This window comes from Apus apus, chromosome 18, assembly GCF_020740795.1.
Source record: "Apus apus isolate bApuApu2 chromosome 18, bApuApu2.pri.cur, whole genome shotgun sequence".
NCBI lineage: Eukaryota > Metazoa > Chordata > Aves > Apodiformes > Apodidae > Apus > Apus apus.
This window is the reverse complement of record NC_067299.1, coordinates 3,176,631-3,203,222: the sequence shown is the minus strand read 5'-3', so window position 1 is coordinate 3,203,222 and position 26,592 is coordinate 3,176,631. Positions and strand designations below refer to the sequence as shown.

The window sequence follows — 26,592 nt, the reverse complement described above, 5'->3', positions numbered from 1 at the left end:
ATGGGGAAATAATATGAACTTCCTGGCTTTATCATAGTTTTATTGTTGGTTTCTCTTGTTTGGATAAATACACTAGGGATTGTGTTAATAAACTTTAGTTGTAGTTTTACTTTATTAATATTTAATCATCATATTAAATTTGGCCAACTAAGTGTGCCTGAGTCCATATGCATTGATAACGATAATTTTCCAAGAATATGCAGATAACCTGTCTACAGTTAGTGTACAATTAATATGAATGCAGTGTTCTGGGTCTAGCAAATCCTTTGAGAGACTGGGCTCTGGGGTATTTGTGGGTTTTTAATTTTTAATGGGGAATTGATCTCCTGCTAAACCCAGGAGTGTAGGAAGTGCACCCATAGTCATCTTTCCTTCTTCTCTGTAAGGAGTATTGGGCTGGATTATCAATAAGTTAAACATAGTTCTTTACAAAATCTGTGTGCAACGTGGAGAATGGGAATCTGAAATGTAAATACTTGTGCTACACTGATTTATTTTTTTTCTGAAGCAAATGTAGCAGTGCTTGGAGCTGGCTGTGTGCTGCTAGCCAGAACTGGGGTAATGGGTTTTGAAGAATCTCCCACTTGGTCCTTTCTGCTGAGTCTTTATTCTGCCCTCCTGTGCACTGCATGACATGGTAGGCTGGGGTGGACTAGCCCTTGGCTTTAGAGCAGCTCAGGTTTCCTTTGTTTTAATGAAATTCTCCTCCTGCTACAGACACTTTAGATGTTTTGTTCTACTTACATGTTTACAAAAGGAAATTCAAGAACTGGAGCTTTTGGACTTGCTCCGTATTTATTTTTAGATAATATGTAAAAACTAAATCTGGTGAGTAATGACCTATTGTGTGTCTTGTAAAGCTTCTCTTCAGTTAATGCCAGCTGCACGTAATTTTTAAAAGCAAGTGGTTGAAGACCCCTATATACAAATAAATTGTCTTGTACCTCACTCTGATTATAAATTGTATCAGTCAGATGCATTTTGTCTGACTCTTAGTCCTAATTGATAGTGTCTGATACAGAAATATCTTGAGGTTGTAACAGAAGGAGTTGGCTTGAGGTTGTTGAAATATACTCTGTTTACCACTTTATACTTGGATATGCAAAATTGGTTTAAAAGATACTTGTTTAAAAAGGATGTTCTGGTGCTGCTGACTCATTGGTGTTTTTTAGAAGTTGTGAATTTGATAGATGGAATTCTTAGCATTAGTCTCTTTAAAGTTAATTTAAAACTGCCATTCATAACCTTGGGCTTTGGCTACCTGGTCTTGTTCTGTATTTAATAACTTTGGAAATGATCATTCTGTGACACCAAACACTTTTCATCCTGTCATCTGTACCTTTGCTCTTGTTAACATCAGAGTGTGTTTCATGCAGGAGTTTGCAGTTCCCGATTACCGATCCTCTCACCTGGAGGTCAGTCAGGCAACCCAGCTCCTGCAGCAGCAGCAGCAGCAGCTTCGGCGCAGGCCCTCCTTGCTCTCTGAATTTCACCCGGGCTCTGACAGGTGAGGATGCTGGTTTTGAAGTGTGTGAACAGGAATCTTAGATGAGTGTCTGTAAAGTTTAGTTTCAGCTCTTGAATAGGAAGGTTTCAGATATTACTGTGGGCTCTGTTGCTGTCGCGGTGTTGTTCTCCTGCGTTTGAGTGTTTGTTGTAGCTGTTGTGTAATTCCTCGGTCCCTTTGGCTTAACTAACGTTTGTTTCACAGACAGGAAGTGACAGTCTGCTTCACTTTTCCCACACCTCTCTTAACAACACTGCCAGTAAATGTCTGAGAATCCAAGTGCCTACTGCAAGGTATTAATGCTGTTTGGGCAAAGAGTTAGTAACTGGATCGTTTCATTTTGCCGAGTAGAAGCAACAAGTGCAAGAATTGCTACAGTATCATTATTACCTGTCAAACTTCCTAGATTAGGCTTGCTTCTTAAACAGGTGGTATCTGTGTGGTTGGGCAAGTAAGAAACAATGGAACTAACTAAGTTGTAAGAATGATAAAACACTGAAATGTAGCACGAATAGACTTCTAGACACAAAGGAGTAAATCAGAGCTTATGCTGCTTTTGGCAGGACACTTGACAGCTTCATATCATTTGTTCTAAATACCCTTTTTGTCAGTCTGGTGTAGCATTGCTCTCTCCTTGTAAATAGATGCAACTGATCTGGGTCTACTAGGTTAACTGAGGACAAGTATAGTGGACAACTACAGTTGTGAATCATATGTCATCATTTAGTTTCAGATTCGTAGTATCTTACTTCTGAGTAAAATAGGTTACTTCACAGTGGATGCTGATGAATATTCAAATGTATGTTAGTATTACTGTGAGGTTGATAGGTTCAAAAAAGTTTTCAGACAGTATTAAGCATTCATTTGACTGTATTCCTGAAGAATATTGGATGTACTTTGAAAACCAAATTTAGAAATTAAGGTTAGCAGGATTATAGTAAATTAGCAAGAGTATGCTTCTGTTTAGGGGAGAGTTTACTGTATGATTTATGCACCTCAGTGCTTCAGTGTATCGGTATGCTGATGTACAGTCTTAAGCAAGTGTTACTGCCTGTAACAACTTTTTTTTTTCCTTGGACTCTTAGTCTGTTTATCTGCTAGGAGCGACTTTATATGCTGGATTACTGCTAGCAGTTTATTTTGGCTGTAAGGGAGATATCTGGTTCTGAACAAATACCAGTAATGAATGTTATGTAAATACTGGTTTAGTTTAAAATCTCATTAGAATATTCCCAGAAATAACTTGATGACAGTGAAAACTGGGTCTTGCATGTTGCCTTCATCTTGTGTCACCAGGATGTCAGTAAGGCTCTGTGTTAGTGCTCAGAATCACAGGAGCTTTTAGAGCTCTCAAAACCTCACTTGGTAGCAGAAGTAAATCCCCCCCCCCCACATAGTAAATTTGTAAAAGCTTCTTTAGTAGTTCTGGCAAAATACAGGAAACTGCTGTCATCTCTTCAGTGGCACTTCATAGGAAGATGTTGAAGCACATGAAGTTGTTTTATGAGCATCCTGTGCACTGCTCTGCAGGGAAGCCAGTGATACTGTTCTTGTGCCTTTCTCTGAGAAGGGAGTTTTTAAATGACTCATGGACTGATCAATGACTGTTTCTGTCACATAGTAGCATTTTAGTAGAGATCAAGTTCCAAATAGACTCATGGTTCATTTCAAGCATTCTGTGTGGATTTGGAAATCATTTGACTGCAAAAATGAACTAATGGCACTGTTGTCACCATCTGTGTTCAGTGGGATATAGTACTATATTTATCTCTGGATTATTTATTTTTGTTCATAATTTGAATCAAAACTTTGAACAATATCATTGTAGCGGCAGTGAGTTTCTTTAAGGGTTGGTGATGATAGGCATGTATTTAAACTGTGTCTTTTCAAGTTTAAGTTAACTTTCTGGTTTTTCAATGGATTTTAACTGTGATATTTTTAAGATTGTACTTAGAAACATTTGTCTGCTTTACTGTTTAGAAGGAGCTTCACTAATTGCATCCCCTGTATATTTGGATGGGGCTAAGCAACAGCAAATATTTTCTTGTATGGAAAATGTATATTTTCATAGTTTCTCTTCTGTATATTAGGCCTCAGGAAAGGAGAACTGGATATGAACAGCAATTCCATCCAGGTCCATCTCAGACAGATCATGATTCACTGGAATCTAAGCGACCACGTCTTGAACAAGTCTCTGATTCCCATTTTCAGCGTGTCAGTGCAGCTACTGTCTTGCCTTTAGTACATCCTCTGCAGGAAGGGTTGAGATCTGCAGATATTAAGAAGGTAAAACCATTTTCTGATGTTGAAGGTGTAACTTCCTATGTTACAGTAAGCAAATACATTTTTTTCTGTTAGCCAATTTTTTTATTTGTTTAGGTTCTTTCTTGAATGCCAGAAATTTAATTGTACACATTATCATAAACTAGGGTCATGAGTGAGTGTTACTTTTTTATAAAAAGAAGATAAGTCTGCCTCAAACATAGTAAAGAGACTGGAGTTCTTAGTTGCTGCTACACTCTTAAGTCATTAAAATCTCAGTTGCTAAATTATTATAGTACAGTATATGAAATATTTCTGCTTTTCAATTGAAAGCTGCTGGCAAATGCATGCAAGTCCATTTTCTTCTGTAATGAATATTTGTACTGGGTGGTCAGAGTTTTCCCCTCCACCCCCTCTCCCTTTTAAGTATTTGAAATTAATCTCCTTATTCACATAACACTAATTATGCTTGTCAGTGCCTCATTTTGGGTAAATCTAGGGCAGTCTAGTTTGATGTGGATATTTTCTATTGTAGGTACTGAATATTGATTAGAACACTTTGTATAGAAGAGAGAAAAGTCTCTGAAATGAGTATTTCAGATCTGCTCTCATACACATACACCAGCACTTGGGCTCACCCAAAAGGTGGTTCATGGTGGGGGTGACTTCTGAAGGTGAATGCTCACATTTCCAAATGTAATCACATAAAGAGAAGTTTCACCACGTGGATTCAAAAGCAAATAGACACTGGATATTTTGGAAGTTGATTTCTTGTCCTGCCTTCTTTCTGCCATGCCTTTTATCATAAGAATAAACTGTGAAGTACAGTGGAATTACCATAGCATGTGATTTCTTGGTAACTTGCTGTGTTGCATAGCAAAGATAAGATAAAAGGGGGTTGGAGGAACCCAGCTGAGGCATGCAGTGTTAAGATGCTTGCATGAAGCTGAATTTTTATCCAAGCACAACATATAAAAATCTACTGACTCAGTGCAGAAGTACAGCCTAGAAACATCTAGCAAAGTAGTGGCATTCAGACACATCACCTTTCAGTCAGGTTGGTTTGAGTATGGAGTCAGGCTGGTCTTGGTTATCTGCAAGAATATCCTCATCAATATATGTGCAGAGTATTGAAGGTTGGCTCTCAAGTAACCTTTCCTTTATACATAAAAAGTGGTGTTTACATTTATGAAGATATATTTTTAAAAGACAGATGGTTTGATCTTGTTTTGATTTCTGGCTAAATATTGAAGTGTGCTGTCATTTTTAAAAGGTGGGCTTTGAAATGATGGTAACATAAATGGGCTGTCAGTGAATTCTAAAATATTTAGAGCATTAATAAATTGATATATTAAACTTTAACACTTAGCTCCTCAACAGAGATACAGTTAACTGGAAATTATGTTTAATTCATGCATGCCACTCGTTCGCATGTTATCAATATGACTGGTTTCTCTCAATCTCACCCCCATCTCCTTTCCCCATGAAAGGACACAGCTTTTGGAGGAAAGCATGAGGGACCATCTTCGCCAATTTCTGGTCAGCCTTGTGGGGAGGACCAAAATGCTTCACCTTCAAAGCTGTCAAAGGAAGAACTGATACAGAGCATGGACCGTGTAGATCGCGAAATTGCCAAAGTTGAACAGCAAATCCTTAAACTGAAGAAAAAGCAAGTAAGCATAGCAGGCATTACTATTGTTATCTGCCAGTGAAAAAGGTGTGGAAAGGCTTCATTTGTTGTTGGTGGTGGTGAGTTTTTTGGTTTTTGTGAACCAAATGAGCAAGTTGAGAGGTTATATACAGTAGAATGTTCAAATAGATGGGGTATCATGTAGTTTTAAATGGTTTTGAAAGTAGGAGAAAGCTACATAGGAAAACCAACAGTAGATGGCTTTATATTTTAAACTTTTGTTAGATGACTAGTGAAACAAGGGCACTGTGACTGTAATTTCAGCTTTAAAAATGACTGCTGGGTGAGGGGAGGCTCTCATCTTTCTTCTTTCACAGTCTGTGCAAGGGGAGAATCCCTTGCATGCGTTTCCAAAACCGGAGCTTGTACAAAAGTCCCTGGATCATCTGCTTTCACAAGGGCAAGAGATCCTAACATCTGGAGCTAAGGTCAGCCTTGGGGAAAAGCGTAGTAGGATGGGTGTTAGTAAACAGAGCAGTGAGATAAAGGAGGAAGTACTACTCTTTTTCAGTACAGTCCTGGCTGTGCTTTGCATCAGGGAATGGCACTTCAGCCATTGGAAGCAGAGGAAGTGTTTGCTGGCGGTAGTTGTTTTCTTCCCCATAGCTGTCGTGACCAACTAAACCCACCCTTCAATCTAGACATCTCTTATTCATTGGCAAAAGCAAAGTCCTTGTCTCCTTTTCCTTTTGTAACTTTCAAAGATCCAGATAGAAGTAGTGCCAGCTTTAAGGTTTGTTGTTTGTTTGTTTTTTTAGTGAGAACTCTGTAGGAAATGAGGGATGTGCTGCAGGGTTTGTTAATTTGTAGGTCCAGGGTAACAGACTGACAGCTTTCTGGAGCAGTATGATTTTATGGTTTGGAAGCATTTAATTACATCTGAATTTTAATGACCTATAAAGTGACCTTCAGCAGAAAACCAAAAAAGGATGTCACAAAGTACCTGGCTGTGAGTTAATGATGCTTATCTTGTTGTTTGTTCACTTTTCCACAGAATCAGCAAGTACTGTGGTATGAAGGTTCATTTGTGCACCTTTATAGTGTTATTTGACTTGAAAAAAAATCATAAAGTTCCTGTTTCCTGTAATAGTTGAGCCTGTTTATTTTGACATTGCACAAAAATACTGGGTCTTGAACTCTTAAGAATGCAGCAATATAGTACATTTTAGCCAGTGTTGTAAGACAGATGGATCCCTAGTGTCAGAATTTCTTTGTTGTGTGTTTGTGGCAGGCATGGATGAAAGATATTTACAGTTAAAAAAAATGAAGATGTCACTGAATCAGATTTATTTGATGTGAAAGTAAATCACAGCAGTGTTGTAGCCAGGAAAATATGATAAGTTTCTTTGCTGGTTTGGTATTGGAACAATCTTGGAACTTCAATAGATGTGGAGTGGTTTGTTTCTGGTGGGAAGGACGTTTAGGAAGATGTTCTATGTGGAGTGTTAGAAGGAGGACTTTTGTACCTTTTTAAAAATATTAAACAGTAGTAATAACAATACTTGAATATCTACAGTGGAGAAAGACATCTCTGTGGATACTTCCTCTGTCAGAAGACAGGTTTGGTGTAACCATTCTCCAAAGTTAATATCTTTCTTTAAAGTTAGTGATAAATTACAATGCGACAGTGGCTTTAAATGTCAAGCTGAGACAAGTCTGGTTTCATGCAGGTGAGTCTTTTAAATTTAGTTTACCCTTAGTACAAAAATAGTCTTGCTATTGTCCCTGTTGGCACTACAACTCTTTCATTCATTCCTTGTCAGTTACGAAGAGAAATACCAGGCAGTGCTAACTGTTGATCAGATGCATATGTTATCTCTGACTTAATTACTGGTAAGGGTAATGTGGTGTGGATGGCTGATTTTCTTTCTTTTGTCTCTTAGCAACAACTTGAAGAAGAAGCTGCTAAGCCTCCAGAGCCAGAGAGGCCTGTCTCCCCTCCTCCAGTGGAACAGAAGCACCGCAGTATTGTCCAGATAATTTACGATGAGAATCGGGTGAGTGTCCTTCTCAGTTGACTGAGTGTACCTGCAGGTCTGACCCACTTTGCTCAAATTCACTGTGTCTTAATTCACTTCGGTGGGGCAGTTTTTGCTTGTCCTGTTTCACTGGTTTGCCTGCTCCTCCTTTCATGTTAATTTACTTCTTTAAATGAAAGACACTTGCATGATATTTTTATTTTTCAAGTAGAATCCTCCTCCAGTCTAGGGAAACACTTCTGTTGGTTTCATTGGACCTCTGTGTTGAGATATATGTGTCTGTATCTGCCTACACACACACACACATATATTTATAGATAGATATTTTTGTGTGTGCATATATAGAGATGAATATAAAAAAATGCTCCAAAAATTTATCTTGAATTCTCTTTTCCCTGCATAAATACTGACAAGGTTGTCTGAAGACCCAACACTTATATTAGCTGAGGGGGAAAAACTGCACATGTTGTAAGATTCTATGCCTTCTTTTTAAAGTCTTGACTTTTGGCACTTCAGATTTGGGTAAATGAACAGATATGAGGAAGTATATATAGGTGAATTTGAACTAGTGTGTTGGGTCATTTCAGATAACCTTGTCTGCTGACAGAGGCCTTTGGAAACTTGTACAGGCTTGAAATTCCTGAAAACCAAATGTCTTATTCAATCCTTCCTCCTTTAGGGTCAGAGTTATTCTGAGGTCTTTGCCTGGTGTGAGGGCACGAGTACCTTAGACATCCTTCAGTGTCAAAGGTTCTCAATCACATTTATTCATACTCCCAGACTTTGTGATTTGAGAAGTTTAGTCTCTTTAATTCCATTTTTTTCAAAGCTACATATCCTTTGTTTTACTGGACACCTTTCTTTCTCTTAATAATTACATTTGCTGTATTATTTATTGAATGCATGTTCTCTTTGAGCTGCAGAGATCAGTTTCTGCTTTTATGCTCTATCATCTTCCAAACATGGGGATCAGATTCAGGTGCAGGTTTCTTGGTTTGCTGAGGCAACATTGTGGAAGCAGGTTAAGAAGGATATAGTGTGATCACACAGGGCTTTGGCAGCCAGTAGAAGTGAGAGCTCAGATACACTTTTGATATTGACTTCTGATTTACTTAAAGTATATCCAAAACATCTAATTTTCAGAAAAAGGCAGAAGAAGCTCACAAAATTTTTGAAGGTCTTGGTCCAAAAGTTGAACTGGTAAGTTGTCTGTTTTGGTGTGGATATTTTTGTCTTCTATTTTCTGTGTTGCCAATGTTGTCCTCCTGTCTGTAATTCTGTTGTGATAAATAGATGGAGTTCTGTGTTTATATATAAAAGAAGTGTTTAAATACACTGGTGAATTGGGGATTGAGCAAACTGATTGGCTATGTAAGTGTAATTTTTTAAACTAGGTTAGCATTGATTCAAAAGAACAATTTGAAATAGCAAAAAAAAAATTGAAATAATGTTATATAAATAAGTATATGTCACATAGATATGTATCTTATATGTGGATCTTATATAGATAAGTAACTACAGTGATTAAGTAACAAAATCTGTGCTTTGTGTTGAGCACCTTCTAGTCCCTTCAGATTTCTGCATCTCAGTTAGTGTGCAAAATTGGCAGAATATTAAAATATTGTGAAATATTTTGCATATACTTTTAGAATTACGTGTGAGGAAAAGTACTAAACCTACCTTTCTAATCCCAAATTGTAGCCCCTTTACAACCAGCCGTCAGACACGAAGGTCTACCATGAGAACATCAAAACGTAAGTGCTTTAATATCATGTCATTGTGCCCTTTAAGAGGCCCAGACTCAAACATCCACTCACATTTGTGGCTGCTGTGATTTCCAGATAGGATGTGTGTACTTCAAAAGTATTTAAAAGCTCCCAGTCTGTGTAATTTGCTGATTTCCGTGTTGTAGGGCAGTGCTGCCAGGAGAGTTACAGGTACTGAGGGCAAAGGGAAACAGTAACTGTGCATCATAACTTAAAGATTAAAATAAATCACAAAGCTTTTATTCCAAGTCGCTACTGCTGGTATTTTTCAAAGCCTAAAATGCCAGATTCAACCTAAATAGGCCTCGTCAGCTTTTCCTGAATGTATTGTTCAAAGAAGTGTTTAAAAGTTATTTCTGTCAATAAATGGTAGGAGCAGTCCTGCAGTCCTGATTTTTTATTATCTATTTATTTATGGACTGAACCATGTACTCATTTGCTGTGATGAATTGCAAGCAGAGTTGTTGCATGCTACACTTCATTGCTACTTAGGGCAAACCAAATTCTGGTTGTTTTACTTCTGGCAAAAATGTGCATTTTGAGGAAAATGAATTATTTTTTTCTTGTTTCTCAAATTTGTATGAGCTAGGGTTTTTAATTCACTAAAGCAAATATTGTTTATAAATGGAAATACGGTTTTAGTAGATTAATTTTTAATTGTGCTTAATTAAGCTTATTTGTCCTCAGATTCAAATTTCCACTAAGTTGCATCTGATTACTTGGGATGTCTTGGTTCTGCAAAGATGATGATGAACTCATTTCTCTACAGAATTAATTAGATGATCATTTAATCAGGAATTTTCCCTCTGCTTTCTACCCCTGAAAATATATTTCATAATAATGATCTGGCATTTAGAATCCATATGGTCTTTGTTGAGTAGTTTTTGAAGTGCTTGATTCTGATATAGTTCACTTTTTTTTTTCCCCCCCAATTTTGTTTTCTAGAAACCAGGTGATGAGGAAGAAGCTCATACTGTTCTTTAAAAGAAGGAATCATGCAAGGAAACAACGGGTAATGTGACCATTCTTTTGGGCACAGGGTTGGTTTTCTGTCTGGATCTTTGACTTGCATTATCAAACATGTGATGTAAAACCCATTGATTTACAAAATTAAGATCTTAAGCTAAAATTCTGTTGATTCCTTGGAAAATAAATTTCAGGTTTCCAGCTGTGGGTTGTTGATTATTTGAGTGAAAAACGTTTAGAGAACAGCAAGGAAAAAGCTTTTTTTCTTTCCTTTTCTTAGAGTATTTTGAGTGGAAGAGACTGTGAAAATCTTTGTCGTGCCTGGCCTCTCTCTGAACTTCTTCTCTCATACAGTAGCTGTAGTAGCTGAAAGAAAATGGGGCAGATTTCTGGGGTTTTTTTTGTTTTTTTTTTTTTTAAAGCTAGCTTTTTTAATCAAGTGTGTATGTTGAATACCAGTGTTAAGTGACTTAATGCTCTCTCTTGCATGCTTTTGTAGCCAGTGGCATGCAAGGTCCAAAGGCTGCTTTGGGTGATGTCTGAAAGACCATTTTTTTATTATTAAGAATAGCAGATTATGCATCAAATTGGAAGATTCCTTCATGAAAATGTAATGAAATATTTTTCTTCTTATGGCCTGAGGTTTCTTTTAAGTGGGAACAGCTCCCTCTATATTTCTGAGTTTAAGGAATTCAAGCCCCATTCTGCTAACTAAAATTGTTAAATAAAACAAAATTTAAAAATTAAACCAATTTACATAATGAAAAGCCTGGTACCAGAAGATGTGAGATTTCTGGAAGGCAGTACTAACAGTTTCCAAGCACCACTGTGATGTGTAAAAGCAAAGAAATAGTCTGTAATATTAAAAAATGTCTGGTTTTTTTATATCCACTTCCTCACCTTGTCTGCTGAAAATGATGTTTCATCTTCAGAATAGAAGAACCACTAGAGCAGGAAAAATATGGAGCCCATTCCTGTTCTGTGCACTGATCACTTTGTGTGTTTGTGTTTAGTTCAAGGTTTACCTTTGTAATTTAACAGGAACAGAAAATCTGTCAACGTTATGATCAGCTGATGGAGGCATGGGAGAAGAAAGTTGACAGGATAGAAAATAATCCACGCAGGAAAGCCAAGGAGAGCAAAACCAGGGAATACTATGAAAAACAATTTCCAGAAATCCGGAAGCAAAGAGAACAGCAAGAACGATTCCAAAGGTATTTCCATGGAGTTGAAATATTCCTCTAAAATATCTCTTAGGATGTAAGTTTTGTGATTATTCATAATAAAATGGGTTCAGCTTAATGGTTAAGTGTTATGTTCATCACTTTAAAAAGGATATTATTGTATAGCATAAAGTAGAATGTTCTTTCTCTTGTTCTCTGTGTTTCACAGCATTGAGCTCAAGTTTCAGTTCACATCCCAAGGACCTTCATGACTCTCCTTGTAGATCTCCTTAGGTCTTGCCCCTTCCTGCTCCTCCCTGTCAGCCCTGTCACCTCATCAGTTTGCTGTCCTTTTGGGCTGCTTTAGTGGTCCCCAAATTGTTCCTTTCCTATCCTGCTTTTTAGATCTGCCATCAAAACCCGTATTTTCCGAAAGAAATACAGAAAAAGAGCTAATTAACAAAGCCTGGTTAGGTTGTGGTGCTTGGTGAGGCTGTGTGAGTTAAGCTGTTCAGGTGCACAAAGAGGTTTGTGGAGTTGGTCTTCAGATAATGGGAGCATCAGCTGCACACCAGCCTGTTCATTTTGGGCCTACACCCTAGTTTAAACTTTAGTATTTTTCTCTTACTGTATGTCTGTGTTACTCCTTTGTTTCATGATCCCTATATTCATTAGCCTACACACTCAAAATAATTGGACTTCTTTATTTAACAATTTGAGTGATCTTTTGTTGTACTTGTCATGTAATTTTCATCCAGACATTTTTGCTTTTTGAAGTGTGCAAGCTACAACAATTAGGTCCCTATTATTTAATTTTAATCTCTCAGACATTTGTTAAATGGAAACTGTACAAAGAGTCTTAAAAGGAATGAAGTGCAATTCATTTGAGAGTTTGCTTTATCTACAGTAGTGTAGGCAGTGCTTTATCTTAGAATTAGGTCAAGTTTGCTTCAGTTGTGTTCAAATCTGTTTATCTGATGTCTAAGATTATTTTAATACACCTTTGAGAGTTCAAGCCCCATAAAGATTTCATCTTATTATCTCTTCTAGACATCTGTTTAAACCCCCTTTCTTCATAAAAGATAGGAAAAGCAGAGAGTTTGCAATATATCGTGAAGTCTGCAAGATCTGGCTTTGTGGAATCAAGAGAAAAAGAAAGTAAATGGTTAGGATGGAAGCAGAACTCCTCTCTATAAAAAGCTTTTACTTTAAGAATATATCACATCTTTGTAACAGCAAACTACTAGTTATGTTCTTTAATGCAATGGATCTTTGTCTATAGCTGGGCTTGTGATGCTCTTGCTGTGTAAATACTAAGGGGTTTTGGTCAAATTTTGTGCAAATTGATTTGTTCAGCAAAATCTTTGAGCAAATGAACATTCATGGATCATTAGACAAAACATCTTGTCATTGTGTACAAAATCTGAAAATGCAGCTGTTTTCCACTTTGTCCTTACTACTTCTGTTTTCCCCTCATTCTAGAGTTGGTCAAAGAGGGGCTGGACTTTCAGCAACTATTGCTAGAAGTGAACATGAGATTTCTGAAATCATTGATGGACTTTCTGAGCAGGAGGTGAGGCTCTTGTCTGTAGTTTGCTATAGAAGCACAGCAAATGACTCCAAATCCTTTTACTAGCAGTGAAAGGTCTCTTTCAGAGGGGTTGTGGTTTTGATACCAGAAACTTTTTTTGGGCTGGTTTAGGGGTGGAATCTGGGTGAAGTTTGCCTTGAAACAGGTCTTACAGGTATTTTTATTTTAAGGGTTCTGCTTCCTAATTTTGTCTCCTAGATTTTTCTCATGTGTCTGTGTTCACTGCAGCCTTACTACAACCTAGTTTTTTACAGCTCTTAACAAACATGTGAAAACTCTTCCTTTCTACAAGCCTGCACCATTTTAGTTATTCATCCTCTGCCACACACTTCCCTTTAGCTGGTGGTGTCAATGATAGTGACAACTTCCAGAAGAGTTGAGAAGTGGACAAAAAAAAAAGAGGTGTCAAACGATGAATGTACACTGTGGTGGAGCTTTAGTTGTGTGATACAAGAAGTGTGAGCATTAGTAGCAATTTTTTATCCTTTACTTTTTCTTCTATTCTTTGCCTGTAGAATAATGAGAAACAAATGCGTCAGCTCTCGGTCATTCCTCCCATGATGTTTGATGCAGAACAAAGACGAGTGAAGTTTATTAATATGAATGGTCTGATGGAGGATCCCATGAAAGTTTATAAAGACAGACAGTTCATGAATGTCTGGACCGACCATGAGAAAGAGATTTTTAAGGAAAAGTAATGAGCTTTCTTATCTTTTGTTTTTATTACATTGCAAATGGCAGTTAAATACCTAACCCCAGAGTAAACATCAGTTAAATCAGGAATGCTGGAGCTTTTGTACTGTAATGTTTGTTATGTTGTTGGTTGGATGAAGGAAATATTGCTAAAGTTTTAGGCTTCTCCTGGTTTTCAGCTGAGGAGGCTCACGTGCATTTATTCCTTAAGTAGGAAATTTTCTCAGAAATGCTTTAGTTCCATGATACGATGAAAATGAGAAGAGTTGGTGTATGATCCCATTGTATCAGCTAATACCTCATTTTAAGCACTTAGTTCAAAATTTCCACAATTTGCAAACTGGGCTTCTTAGACTAATTTCAGTTGTATAAATCAAAAGCTTGCTGATGGAACAGATTTTTTTGAAGATTGCTTTGCTTATTTGATCATGAATTACATTGTTAAACTTAAATAATTTCTGATTTATAAAAGGTTTGTCCAACATCCCAAGAACTTTGGTCTAATTGCTTCCTACCTGGAACGGAAGGTAAGACCTTTTTTAATATAAGTAGAGCCTAGGGTGGGATCCCTAACTTTCCAAATGTAAGTCATTTATTCCAGCATCATTTTCCCTTCCTGGGGAAAAAAAAAGTCCAAAAGAAGTTACTGCTTTGGTAGGATTCTATAATACTTGATTAGTAACATAATCAGTGCCTGCAAGCATCTAAAAAAAGTTACTGAAATGACACTGTTAACAACAAGAAAATAAAATGGCACTTCATTTAGTTTTGGTCATATTTTCTTTTTGAAGCTTCTCTAACTGTCTCAATGCTTAGATAAGGGCGTAATTGGCTCTGCTGAGCCACCATGCTAACTGAGGAACCTTCAGGGGGATCCTTCTGCTGCCTGATTTAGTCTTTAGAACTCAACTTAGTCTGTAGAACTGGTCCTGCAGAACTGATGTCAGGAGTAATGGAGAACTAAGAACAGAATCTGGAACACATACAGCTATTACAATAAATAGAAGCTTTCAAACTTGCAAATTGTCTAGTACATATTATTAAATATTGAAGACTGAAGTAGCTGAGGTGTATTATAAATACATGGGAATTGCATTTAACAGTATAATTTTATGCATAGTTATATTGTGATGTTTGTGTGTGAATTCACTTCCCTGCTGAGCAAACACATCCAATAAAGTTTTATTTTCGTCTAGGGGCTGAATAGTTAAGTATGGAGAGAAATTAAATACTAGAAATGTACTTTTATAGGGATAAACCCCAATTCATTTATTTATTTTTGCTTTTTCACTTTAGAATGTTCCTGACTGTGTATTATATTATTATTTGACTAAGAAAAATGAAAATTATAAAGCCCTTGTGCGAAGGAATTATAGTAAACGCAGAGGAAGAAACCAGGTATCTTCAATTTATTAGTGATTTGGTTATTCTTATTTATTGTTTCCTATGTGCAGATGTCTTACTATCCATTATAGCATGTATATATGCGTGAGGAGGGGGGGAAAAAGGAAAAAGAATTATTTTTCCTTTACTGAATTGTTGCCCTTTTTATACTTAAGCAATCCTGACCTCAAGGGTCGTCTTGGTTCCATTGTTTTTAATTCTGTGGAATATCTTCTTCTTGTGCACTTCTGTATCTTTTTAAAATATGACAATTCATTTTATTTGAGGACCTTGCCATAGACATTGAAGGTGAATCTATCATTAAATTCTGTCTTGGAGCCAAGAGAATTTAGGCTTAGCATGTGACTTGCACTGAAAAATGTGTATGACTATATTGTGCTTCTGTGGTGCAGTTGAACTTAAACCTTTTAAATTATGGTCTGGTGTTCTAAGAGAAGAGATGATAGCACAGAAGACTTACTTGTCTGTACGTCACAAATTATGGTTTGGTTGGCATGAGGTCATTTTCATTATGCACAGGATTTAGTTAGAGCTTCTGTTCTGACTAATTGTGAACTGCTGTGATGGGAGAAAATACTGGAAATAACCTGTATTTTGGTAGAACTTCTGTTAGACTTTCCAAGTCTAATAATGCTTTTTAATAGGAAAAGGGTATTGTTGTATGACTAGTGATGGTGGAAGATGCTCATTAAAGTATGGATAGATGACAGATAGAAAGAAGGTTGTTCAAAATGTAGGCAGTTGCTGTGGACACTAAAGGCAGATAAGATTGCTGTTTTAAGTGGCTCAATTTCGTGTTCCGTGGTAAAATGAGATGGGTGTGATCATAGCAAGTACACAGATGTTGAGCAGGATCTTTGTCCTGTGCTGTCCTAAGCTGTGCTAAGAGGTGAGGAAACAGAACTGGCTCAAGCCTTAATGCAATGTAGCTGTAAGTATTGAGATATTCAGAAGAATATCAGAAGAAATAGTCAGATATTAATATTTACATATGTATATTTAAATGTCTTTCAGTGTTGTTAAACTTTAGAATAGTGGTAGAATTCAAAATTTGGATGGATTTCTCATTTCTCAATCCATAAATGTTTGCTTTCCTTTTCTTAAATTACAGCCCTGTACACCAGGGCATAGATTTGTCAGCTTGGCTCACTACAAAAGGACACCCAGGGTGCTCTGCTTGACTTTGTAACTGCTCCTCTGAATACTGATTTATGTGTGAACAACTAAATACATGAGTTGGAACACTGAAGCTGCTGTTCATTCAATTCAAATTACTTGCTTCTAGAATTTTAGCAGAGCTGTAGGTCTTAATTGCGCATTGTTGATGCACGTTAAGTGCTACAGCAGACGACTAAAATGTGGGCAACTGCTTGACAGGCTCAGTGTGTGCTGTGTTAAGGATGCAGGGAAGTGTCAGAGCTTGTAGGTCTGAAGAATGTTGAGGTAAACTTGCAAACTCCAGGAAATACTCTCCACATTCTGAATGGGAAATGTTACCATTTTTGCAAGTTTAAATTCAGAAGTGTTATAGCTGACCTCTGTAGGTCAGCAGGAAGGAATTGCATGGTCCCAAAAAATCATTTGTGTATTTCTTTAATTTTATCAATGATAAATTAACAGCATATATTACAGCTAGTAAAAAATAACTTGAGAAGGTTGAACTGCCTTGCTTGCCAGGACTTTTATCTTATGATTGCAGAATTCGTCCCCCTCTCCCTCCCACACTCCAGCTTTGTTTGAAGCTGGTATTTTTCACATCTCTCAGTAGCAACCTGAGACTTCCTTGTTGAATGGCAAACACCAGTCGTGTAAGATTTATGAAGTGCTCTGAGATGGGCTTATGCCAATAACAGGTGCTTGAGCTTAAACTCTTAATAGTTCATATATTTTTATAAATCAGAAAGCAAGCAAGTGGAATATTACAGTGGAGAAGCTATTAATCATGGTAATGATGTTGAAATCCTTCAGGGAATGTAGTGGGTCCAACTTGACTTCAGGTTCAGTGTGGAGGCTTTTGCTTCAGAGGATGTTAGATTGGGGCATGTCAAGTGAAGAGATGTTGGGCTTACTGAATTCTGATACATTTTTGTCCTCAAATAGGTCTAGTAAGGACTTTTTAGAAATTGCTCCCTAAGCTGTTCCAGAATGCTCACGGGGGCAACTGAATAAGAGCATCTGAAAACAAATGTGACTTCAAATGAAGAGCAAGTCCTTAGCATAGTATTGGAAGAAAGAGGGTGCTTTTGCCTGGATTTGAGGGGATTCCTTGGGGAACTCCTGGAAGGGTGGCTCTCTCCGAGTGAAGTTTTTCATTGAAGTTGGGTAGCAGAGGGGTGTGTTTGTGTGGCCTGGCTGCCTGGTCAGCACAAACACTGCCTGTGTCAGGCTGTGCCTTCACAGCAGGTGGCCCAGTCCAGTGATCTGACTAGACAGAAATCTGCTGGCTGTGACGGGCAGCACACCAGGCTCGGTGGGGTATCCTGGGGTGACCCCACAGAGATTAAAAGGTTGGATGTGAGACGGGCAACTCTGCTGTAGGCAGCTTAAGTGGCAGAATGACACAATTTCCTGGAATAAACACGTTGCTGGGTCAGGCAGCCTCTGCTAAAGAGTCGTGTGATGTCGGTGCTGGTGTGGGCTTTGTCCTTTTGAATCGTACCCCAAGTTAAAGCCCGTCCCCTTGCCTGGATAGTAAAAGTTTTAATCAACAGATGAATGTGCAGGTACGTCGCTGACCGAGGCTTCAACTGTTTTAAGGTTTGTGTTTAACCTGCACTTGACCTATTGATTATGCATGTTCAGTGAATTCACTGTGAAATAGAGAACCTGTTATTTACAAAGTGGGATGTTAAGTGAGCCAGGCAAAAAGAGCAGAGGATTTTCAGTAACTGTTTTGTAAATAGCTTATATGTAAAATGCAGATTTTATTTTTTACATTTTTTTCTTTTCTTCTGAAAATGCAGTTTTTAATTCCTTTCTTTTGAGGCCAGTCTGTTTAACAAGACAGAAATAACTTACAATAGCATGTCTCTGACATCTTGCTTGAAGGCAGTTTTTTGCATAACCAAGTGATGCTGGCATCTTAAATGCTAATAATCTGCAGCAAGATGATAGTGTTCAGTGTTTGGGTTTTCTGCTCCAATTCACATAATTGAAGTGTTAAAACCAAATCTTTTTTGTGACTATTTCCAGCCTCAGTTTTGCTAGTGAAAGAGTGACACCTGCTGCTACACTTACAGGAAGGTTGGCTCCTCTGTGAAAAAGCCTTTTTTGAGGATTTTTTTCAGGGGACTGTAAATGTGAGTTAATGGAGTCCTGGGACAGCAATCTTGTAGCTCTCTGTCCTTGTCTTTCTGTGAATTGCCAAGTGTACTTTGGGTATTTATTTGGAAAGTTGCTTTATATAAATATTACATGTATGTTGGTTCTTGAAGTTGACTCAGAGTCTAATGCTCATAAGGAACAAGTTTGTTCTGCACAAACCAAACTGGAGTGGAGAGTGTCTGGGTTTTGCAGTTCCTCTGAAGGGGTGACTGGAATGAAGACTGACAGAGGTTTTGTTTTTTTTTACCCATTCAAGCCCCTTCAGTGTAAACCCCTGTGAGTGGTTCCCTCTGTGTGGCCATATCCAGCTCCTCACCCTCTCTTAGATTCTGTCATTTCTTATGGAAACATATTTAAGGCAGAATTTAAACTCTAATAATGCATTGTAGGAAGGCTTAGGTATTTTCAGGGAGTAGGAAGAGAACTTTCTTTCCCCTCCCTCTCCCCTCAACTTTAACTGGAGTCCTGCCTGCTATAAACTCACCTGCAGCTTCAGGCTTTCTTGTCTCATTCTTGTGTGATCCCTAGTACCAGGTCCTAGTAGAAGGCTTGGATTTTTCTGTGCCACTCAGGTGATCCCCTTGTTAGAGATACTACCCATGTAGTATTCATGCCAAGGCTATTGTTAATTATTTTGTGTGGGATAAGGAATAGCAAAAGCAATGGCATGATTTTTTCTAAATTTTGGTTTGGTTTGTTTTGAAGCAACTATAAGGGGCCCTGCTGGTAATTCTATGTGTTCACATTAAATAACATAATTTTTTTTCACTAATTCTTGTTTGGAGCAGATTGTTTCTTCTGGAAAGTTTAAATCAAATGTATGTGCTTTCTAAAATCACCTTGCACATGGTAGTCACCTGGATTGCTTTGAAAGATGAAGAGTGAGGCTCCCTTAACAGGGAGTGTGTAGAACAGTATTTTGTGCTGTTTTCCTTATGATAATAATGGGTAACAAGAATTAGTTTCTCATTTGTCAGTGCTTCATATGTTTGTAAAACTGTCATCTCAATGAAGACTGTAGGGTTTTTTTAAAAACCAAAACTTCTAGGCTATAATTTTCTGGAAATGTAAGTCTAAAATTCCTGACCCGGTTGTTTGAACAGTTGTATTTCTTAATTACCAGAGACAGTTTTGAGAAGGTGACTTAGAGTTGCTCATGATTTTTATCCTTCTGCTTCCAAGTTGTAAGCGATCGTGTTTCACTGTTTTAAAATGGACAGTGTTAAAAATAAAGTTGGAGAGGAGCAACACCATTACTACACAAGATGGTCAGAGCTCTCTGAGCGCTTCCAAAACGCAGCTGTTCGTTTTTTGTGTGGCATTCAACAGGGACACATGGATGTGCACGTTGTCACCTCTGTGCTCCTGCTGCAGAAGCAGCCTGGACCTCCATGGAATTTATAAGGCAAAACAGCATATTTGATTGGGGCAGCTGCCCAGGAGAAGTACAAGAGAAAATAAACTGAGGGGATATACAGCTAATATATAAAAAATGGCACATCCTGTGGCAAAGAGGACTTAGGAAGCTTGAGAGCTGATGGCTGGAGCATCACATTCATTATGATTTCAGAGAGCAGATGGGAGTTAGAATTTTTGGCAGTGTTTTTTAGTGTTTTTGCTGTTACATTGACCAGTGTGCAGTGACTGTATCTTAATCTATTATCAAGTGGGAGGTAAGGCAGCATCAGTGTTTCTGCTGCTCTGAGTACAAGTCACTGCACCTTTTTGTGACCAAGTTGTTATAACGTGTAAATCCTGTTCTGTTTCAGCAACAAATTGCTCGTCCTTCTCAAGAAGAAAAGGTAGAAGAAAAAGTAGAAGAGGAAAAAGCAGACAAAGCAGAGAAAAAAGAGGAGGAAAAGAAAGATGAGGAGGAAAAGGACGAGAAGGAGGAATCTAAGTAAGTATTTGTACTGAAAATGCATTAATTCACTCTAGATTGTGGGTTTTTTTGCAAAGATCAGAATAGGATTTGCATCAGATTGACAGTGAAATCTGAACTGAAAACTGTTCTATTTAGGTTAGGTTTTGTGCATTAAACAATTTTTTGAACATAGGAATTTCTCTGTCTTGCAAAATTAATCAGACTGGTGAAGAAAGCCACAGGTTGGCGTGTTTTTTTGCACATGTTGTTTTTCATACTGTGTTGATTTGGGTCTTTTTCATATATTCTATCACAATGTGCGTATTTTCTTTCAAGTTGATTATATTGTGCACCTGCCTTATTCTCTAGGAGCTCTAAGTTGTGGGCAGAAAGTGAATTCTGTCTCACTAAAGTCATCTTTTGAGTTCCTGCAGTTTCGTTTGTGGTTTGTTCTGGGGTACTTTTACATTGATGTTCAGGAATATCTCCCCATCATGGCTATCTGAATATGACTGAACTGTATTTTAACTCCCCCCAGAGAGAACACCAAAGAAAAGGACAAATCTGAAGCTGCAACAGAGGAAACAGAGGAGAGGGAGCAGGCCACTCCTCGGGGCCGAAAAACTGCCAATAGCCAAGGTCGCCGTAAGGGCAGGATCACCAGATCTATGACAAATGAAGCTGCACAAGCAAGTGCTGCTGCAGCTGCAGCCACTGAAGAACCACCACCACCTCTTCCACCCCCACCAGAACCTTGTGAGTAGCATTTATAGGACACTCGGGGACCCAGCTGGTCATCAGGCTCTTCACTGACAGAAGGCTGTTCTCTCTGCATGCAGTACACCCTTTTTATATACATCTTTATTCTTAGGCCTGTTTATAATTTTATGACTGTGTGGTACTGTTAAACTTCATGAGTGTAACTTCATGAATACTTTATGTGTAATCAGATGACTGTTAGAACCACGTGGGGAATAAAAGAGGCAGTTGAGCCTTTCTGTGATAACCACGTTTTCTCTTTGCAGGGTTAATGATGGGTCTGTAGAGATCCAAATGCTGTTGATACAGATTGACTTTCAGGCTGCAGCTCACAGAAGTTACTGTTAAATAAGTAGGCCTGATATTTGAGTACTTTAGGGAGTTTCATAATCTGAAATGGATCCTAGCAAGTTGTTTTTGTTGTTTCTGCATTAGATGACAAGAAACTTCTTTAAAATGTTACTTTCTTGGCTTGTAGGATTAAAAAAGACTACTCTCTGGCTGCATTGCTGAAAAGGCTGATGTAATTTGTGGTGGTGCAGAAATACCAGCACCAGAACACCTTGTGGCTAGTAAATAATTATCCAGGATAGCAAGGCAGGTTTTTTTTTTTTCCCCTTGCAGTGCTCTGCTGTGGCAAAGTTTGTTGTTGCTGGCTCTTAACTGGGTAGTTACAGCCGCTGCTATTCTAGAATTTGTAACAACTCTTGTTGCTCAGATATTCTGCATATCCTAAAGAACAAAGTGGGTAAATCCATTCTCATTCAAGTGTAAACATCAGAGATTGTGAAAAACATCCTTGCTCAGTTGATATGGTGGGATTTTGTCAGCAGCTAGGCTAAAGTGACAGGGAGGGTTGCTTTGCTTTATTTTAAATGGTTTTGCAGGGTTTTCTGGAAAATCCAGAATAGCTTTTCAATGGATCAGATACTTTTTAGTGTCCTACCTTTGTTGTTTGTTAATGGAAGTTGTTGAAGGGTCCATGCTGCTTGCTGTGCATAATGGCAGAGGTTTTGAAAAGAAAATGGAGGCTGTTGCAGCTTATGCCATTCAGAAATTGAAACAGAATTATATCAAACCCAGAGAAGTGAATGAGAAGTATTTTGTGTTTAATCACATTTAGTTTCCTGGTTGTTTTCACAGACTGGCTTTCTGTTTTCTTTTATTTTTCTGTTTGTCCAGCAGGAGACTCAATAAATACAAAAATAGTAGATTTCTTGATATTCACTAAACAATAAATAACCATTTCAGTATTTTCCACAGGAGTCAGTGAAATAAGATGGAACTAGTTTATGGCATGTGGGATTGCTGCTTTTAGTAGTTGATGGTAATTATTGACAGTTTACTACAATATAAATATTAAATATAAAGATAAATATATCTAAGTTACTTACAAGTCTTCCCTGACAGATAATAATTATTATGTAGGCAGAATAGTTTTTAGCAGTTTTCTGTGCTGAGATTGTGGTGGTTCCTATTATACCTCTGACCTGGATTAATGGAGATTGAATACTTCCCACTGACAAGAGCAGCTTTCCCATGTGACCTGAACAGGCCTTAATGTGAATGGATTAGGTGGCTGTGGGTTGCACAATTTGTGCCATACCAGTGAATCCTGCTCTTAGCTCTGATCAGTGTCTTCCTCTTCCAGCTTCTGCAGAGCCTGTGGAGACATCCCGCTGGACAGAGGAAGAGATGGAAGTTGCTAAGAAAGGTAAACCTTTGAAAGCTTTTGACTTACTTCTGAAGAATTATTATTTCTGAATATGTATTTACAGAATTACAAGTATTTACTGAATACGAGAGAGTGCAACATGACACTAAGTGAATAATTAGAAATTTTCTGTTTTGTTTGGGTTTTTTTCTGAAAAACAAACCCAAACAGCCAACATCTTTAACAGACAAAATCAGTTTTTTGAGACTCATGTTGACTTTTTTTCATATGGGTTACTTAGAACTGTTTGATGTTGTATTTGGCCAGTGGAATTTTGTGAAGCAGATGGGAAGGTGTGTGTGTTGTATGTAAATTTTCAAAGCAGTGTCTTTGTAACTTACCAAATTCCTTTTGTATAAGACATGCTTTTCACAGAAAAGCTAAGGTAGTCTATACTTTGTTCATTTGGCAAATACTGTTACCTGTACATTTTATGCATAAAATCAATATTTTAGCAGAGATGTTACATCTTAGCAACAGCAAGGAGTCAAGTTTGAAGGCTTCACAAGCAGACACTAAGGTTGACACAGCTTTTTTTGGCCCCACAAGCAGTTATCAAATGCATTGTCACAGTGAGAGTTCTCTTAAGGAGAGCAGTGTTGCTGTATCTTACCTTCCTGTAGGCATTGCTGTTGCATTGATTTGGGTTTGGATAGCTGAATTATGGCTCATGGTTACTAATGGCTGTTCTGTGTTTGAACAGGCCTGGTGGAACATGGACGAAACTGGGCAGCAATTGCCAAAATGGTAGGGACAAAAAGTGAAGCTCAGTGTAAAAACTTCTACTTCAACTATAAAAGGAGACACAATCTGGACAGCCTCCTCCAACAGCACAAACAGAAGGTAAGTTCAGTGGGCATGGAGTATTTTGCAGGGGAAAACTTGGCATCTTTCTCAAGTCATTCATCATGCTTTACTAAAACTCCTGCAATCACCACTTGTTTCCTTTTCTCCTTGTTTTTGTGTTGAGATGTAAATCTCCTAGCAAAGGCAGCTGGTGCTCACTGACCTGTGATTCTGATAGCTTCTTGCTTTAAAATACAACAGAAAATTTTCTATCAGATACAACACTCAAGCCTGAAGAATTCCTTAGTGTTCTGAAAACCATGTTCCTCATCAGTGCACCAGCAGCTGTAGAAGCTCAGGTCATTGCTGTAGAACTAAGAGAAGACCAGACCAGAACTGAAAGTTTTGGGGTGTCTAAAGTAAAATCCTGAGTAGAATCTCTAAACTACTGTTTTATCCCAGCTTTCTCTCACTGAAGTGAAGAGCATCAGTGTCTGTGTTATTCCCCAAACATCTCTTGAGGCAGTGGTTTGTTCCCAAGCTTTGGTCAGGAGCTGCAAAAGCTGGCCTGAAGTTGAAAGAGAGTGCCCCTGTGAATGAGTCTGTGCTAAACAGAGATTCTTGGTCTTCGTTTCAAACTCAGATTGGTAAATGACAGTGCATGTAAAAAGAAATAGTCCTTGCAGAGTTTCAGTGCAAAGTAAATGTGTGTCTTTGTCAGTCATCACGGAGGCCCCGTGAGGAGCGAGATGTGTCCCAGTGTGAGAGTGTGGCTTCGACTGTGTCAGCTCAGGAGGATGAAGATATTGAGGCATCTAATGAAGAAGAGAATCCAGAAGACAGTGAAGGTAACTTTTCTAGGAAGGAAACTTGTGTGTGCACAGAGACCCATGTTTTGTGCCAAATATGTGCTCAGAAGGCTGTGTTCCTCTTCATAGTGTAGTGCTCCAAGACTATGAGTCAGGATGTTAGCAGTTGAGGGGAGTGGAGGGGAAGAAGCATTTTTAGTATTGAGCAGCCTTAAGATGTTATTGCTTAGTATTTTAAGATGCCTTGACTGTGCTGTTATCTCGTTGTGTTTTGGGACAGCAGACATATAATGGAGCAGTTCAGCAAAGCCTAATTAGATCTCATTTAAAGTTGAATCTTTCTTTTTTTCTCCAGGTGCTGAAAATAGTTCTGATACAGAAAGTGCTCCATCTCCAACTCCAGCAGAACCTGCAAAACCAAGTGAAGAAGCTCCCTCTGAGAGTGCTACTTCAAAAGTAAGCACTGAGGCTGCAGCAGAACAAGAACCTGCCATGAAACCTGCAGCCAGCACATCTCCCTCCTTAACAGCCCCAAGTGTATCAACAGCTGAAAGTCAGAGTCAAATCCCTGAGCCACAGGTTAAGGAAGAAATAAATAATGAGGCAGAAGAGCCTATGGAGGTTGACAGTAGAAGCCATCCAGTTGAAGCTAAGCCTGTGATCACTCTTCCAGTGCATACCAAAGTAGAACCTGTAGAGACTGAAATGAGGCTACCAGAGAATATTCAAGTGAAAATAGAGAGTGATACCAAAGAGAGAGATACAGAGAAACCCAAGGAAAAGTCAGAACCAGAGGAAATGGACTATAGTCTGTCACAACAGGTTAATACAACAAGACAAGAATCCCATTCAGATAATGACTCGAGTGCCACCTGTAGTGCTGATGAGGAAGTTGATGGAGAACCTGACAGACAAGGGTGAGTTCAATTGTTGAACGAATGTTGCCATCTTCAAGTAGTTGTTTAAAAAATGGTTTTACTTAGCAGTGGTCCAAAACCTGTCATCAGTAGGGACATTTTTGTTACGAGTTTCTACTAGGGAAAGAATTTCTAGAGAGTCTTTGCTGGAAGTGCAACAGAGGGAAATGTTGATTTAAAATGTTGATGAAAAGCCAAAAGAAGGGTCCTCTAAGGCAGGGTAGGGCAGATTCCATTATGATAGACTGACTAGGTAGGTAGCAAAATAGCACAATTAAGTGGAAAGCTGGACAAGGAGGGAAATCAGGGCATTTTGCATCTTTTCAGAGAATGGGGATTGTGTTAAACAATTATGTGGGAAGGACAGCAACTTACTGAAATGAGGAAAATTTGCCAAAGCAGGAAAATATGCTCCTGGCATGAGTTGCCATGACAGGGAGCTCTGTGGTATTTCTGGTGGGGAGGGGAAGATCTTGCTACTGCAGGATTTGCTGATATGCAGCTATTTACAAATTGGTGACCAACTAAAGAATTAAATAACCTATGTGGGGAGCTTTATAAATGCCCCCATCTATCCACTAAGAAGCTCAACAATGATTGGGTGACTGGATCAATTTTGAAGTTCTTTGCTTTGGTTTGGTCTTGTTAGTTTGTTGTTTTTACGCTTATGAAGAAATCTACACATTCAGAAGTATATTTGGAAAATTTTATAGTGTGATTGATTAGTGTGGGATAGTATTTATAGTATCCGTTCCTGTTAGTGAACAACTAATTGAATGTAGAGCCAAAAATTTTGAAATTGAGTTGTTTTAATTGATTCTTGCTCTCAAAAACTCGGTCTAGTAGGGTGCATCCAAAATTTCTTAAGTATGACTGAGAAAACAGCTTTAGTAGGAGGTGAAACTTGCTTTAAAAAAAAATAATAAAAAGGGGTCATAAAATATTGATATTTTAGTTCCCTTTTAACATTTCATGTTTATTTGCTTGTATAACATCTTGAGTCCTATACCCAGTTACTGTCATTGGCCCATGTTACAGCCGTCAGTAGAACTGCATCTCTTGAAGGCTCTTAATAACAGGGTAGTGGAAGGATTTCTAACTCTTACCAGTCAGTGTCTGTAAATTAAGGAGCAGGTGTCCTGAGAAATGGATGACCTCTTTTTCCAAAGAGGTCTCCAATGTCTCCATGCAAACTTCCCAGTTCCTGGGAACTTGGCTGTAAACACTGGATAACCCAGAATGAGTATATAGAGTGGGCTTAATATACACGCAGACCAAGGAGAGATGTTCAATGTCAAAAGTATCCAGTGTCATTGCCCTCTGCACGTGGTCTTTGGACCTTGCCTCTTTAGACATCATCTTTCCCCTTCACAAATACACCAGCCCTCCATCTGAAAA

The 26,592-nt window shown here is 38.2% G+C and overlaps 1 protein-coding gene across 5 annotated transcripts in view; it reads left to right on the top strand.

Annotated features, from left to right (window-relative positions):
- NCOR1 (nuclear receptor corepressor 1) overlaps positions 1–26,592 on the top strand; it is a 67,229-nt gene that overhangs the window by 14,467 nt on the left and 26,170 nt on the right. For 3 of the 5 annotated variants that reach the window (XM_051636115.1, XM_051636114.1, XM_051636116.1), the window contains exons 3-20: positions 1,377–1,507; positions 3,598–3,793; positions 5,260–5,442; positions 7,343–7,456; positions 8,582–8,638; positions 9,140–9,192; positions 10,150–10,216; positions 11,212–11,384; positions 12,816–12,906; positions 13,440–13,618; positions 14,090–14,144; positions 14,914–15,015; positions 20,115–20,245; positions 20,748–20,965; positions 22,620–22,682; positions 23,386–23,525; positions 24,190–24,316; positions 24,633–25,194. In XM_051636115.1, coding sequence (XP_051492075.1) covers positions 1,377–1,507; positions 3,598–3,793; positions 5,260–5,442; positions 7,343–7,456; positions 8,582–8,638; positions 9,140–9,192; positions 10,150–10,216; positions 11,212–11,384; positions 12,816–12,906; positions 13,440–13,618; positions 14,090–14,144; positions 14,914–15,015; positions 20,115–20,245; positions 20,748–20,965; positions 22,620–22,682; positions 23,386–23,525; positions 24,190–24,316; positions 24,633–25,194 — 2,642 coding nt within the window. Of the gene's footprint in view, positions 1–1,376; positions 1,508–3,597; positions 3,794–5,259; positions 5,443–7,342; positions 7,457–8,581; positions 8,639–9,139; positions 9,193–10,149; positions 10,217–11,211; positions 11,385–12,815; positions 12,907–13,439; positions 13,619–14,089; positions 14,145–14,913; positions 15,016–17,645; positions 17,779–20,114; positions 20,246–20,747; positions 20,966–22,619; positions 22,683–23,385; positions 23,526–24,189; positions 24,317–24,632; positions 25,195–26,592 lie in introns of those variants that run through there. The other 2 variants (XM_051636118.1, XM_051636117.1) reach the window with 2 other exon arrangements.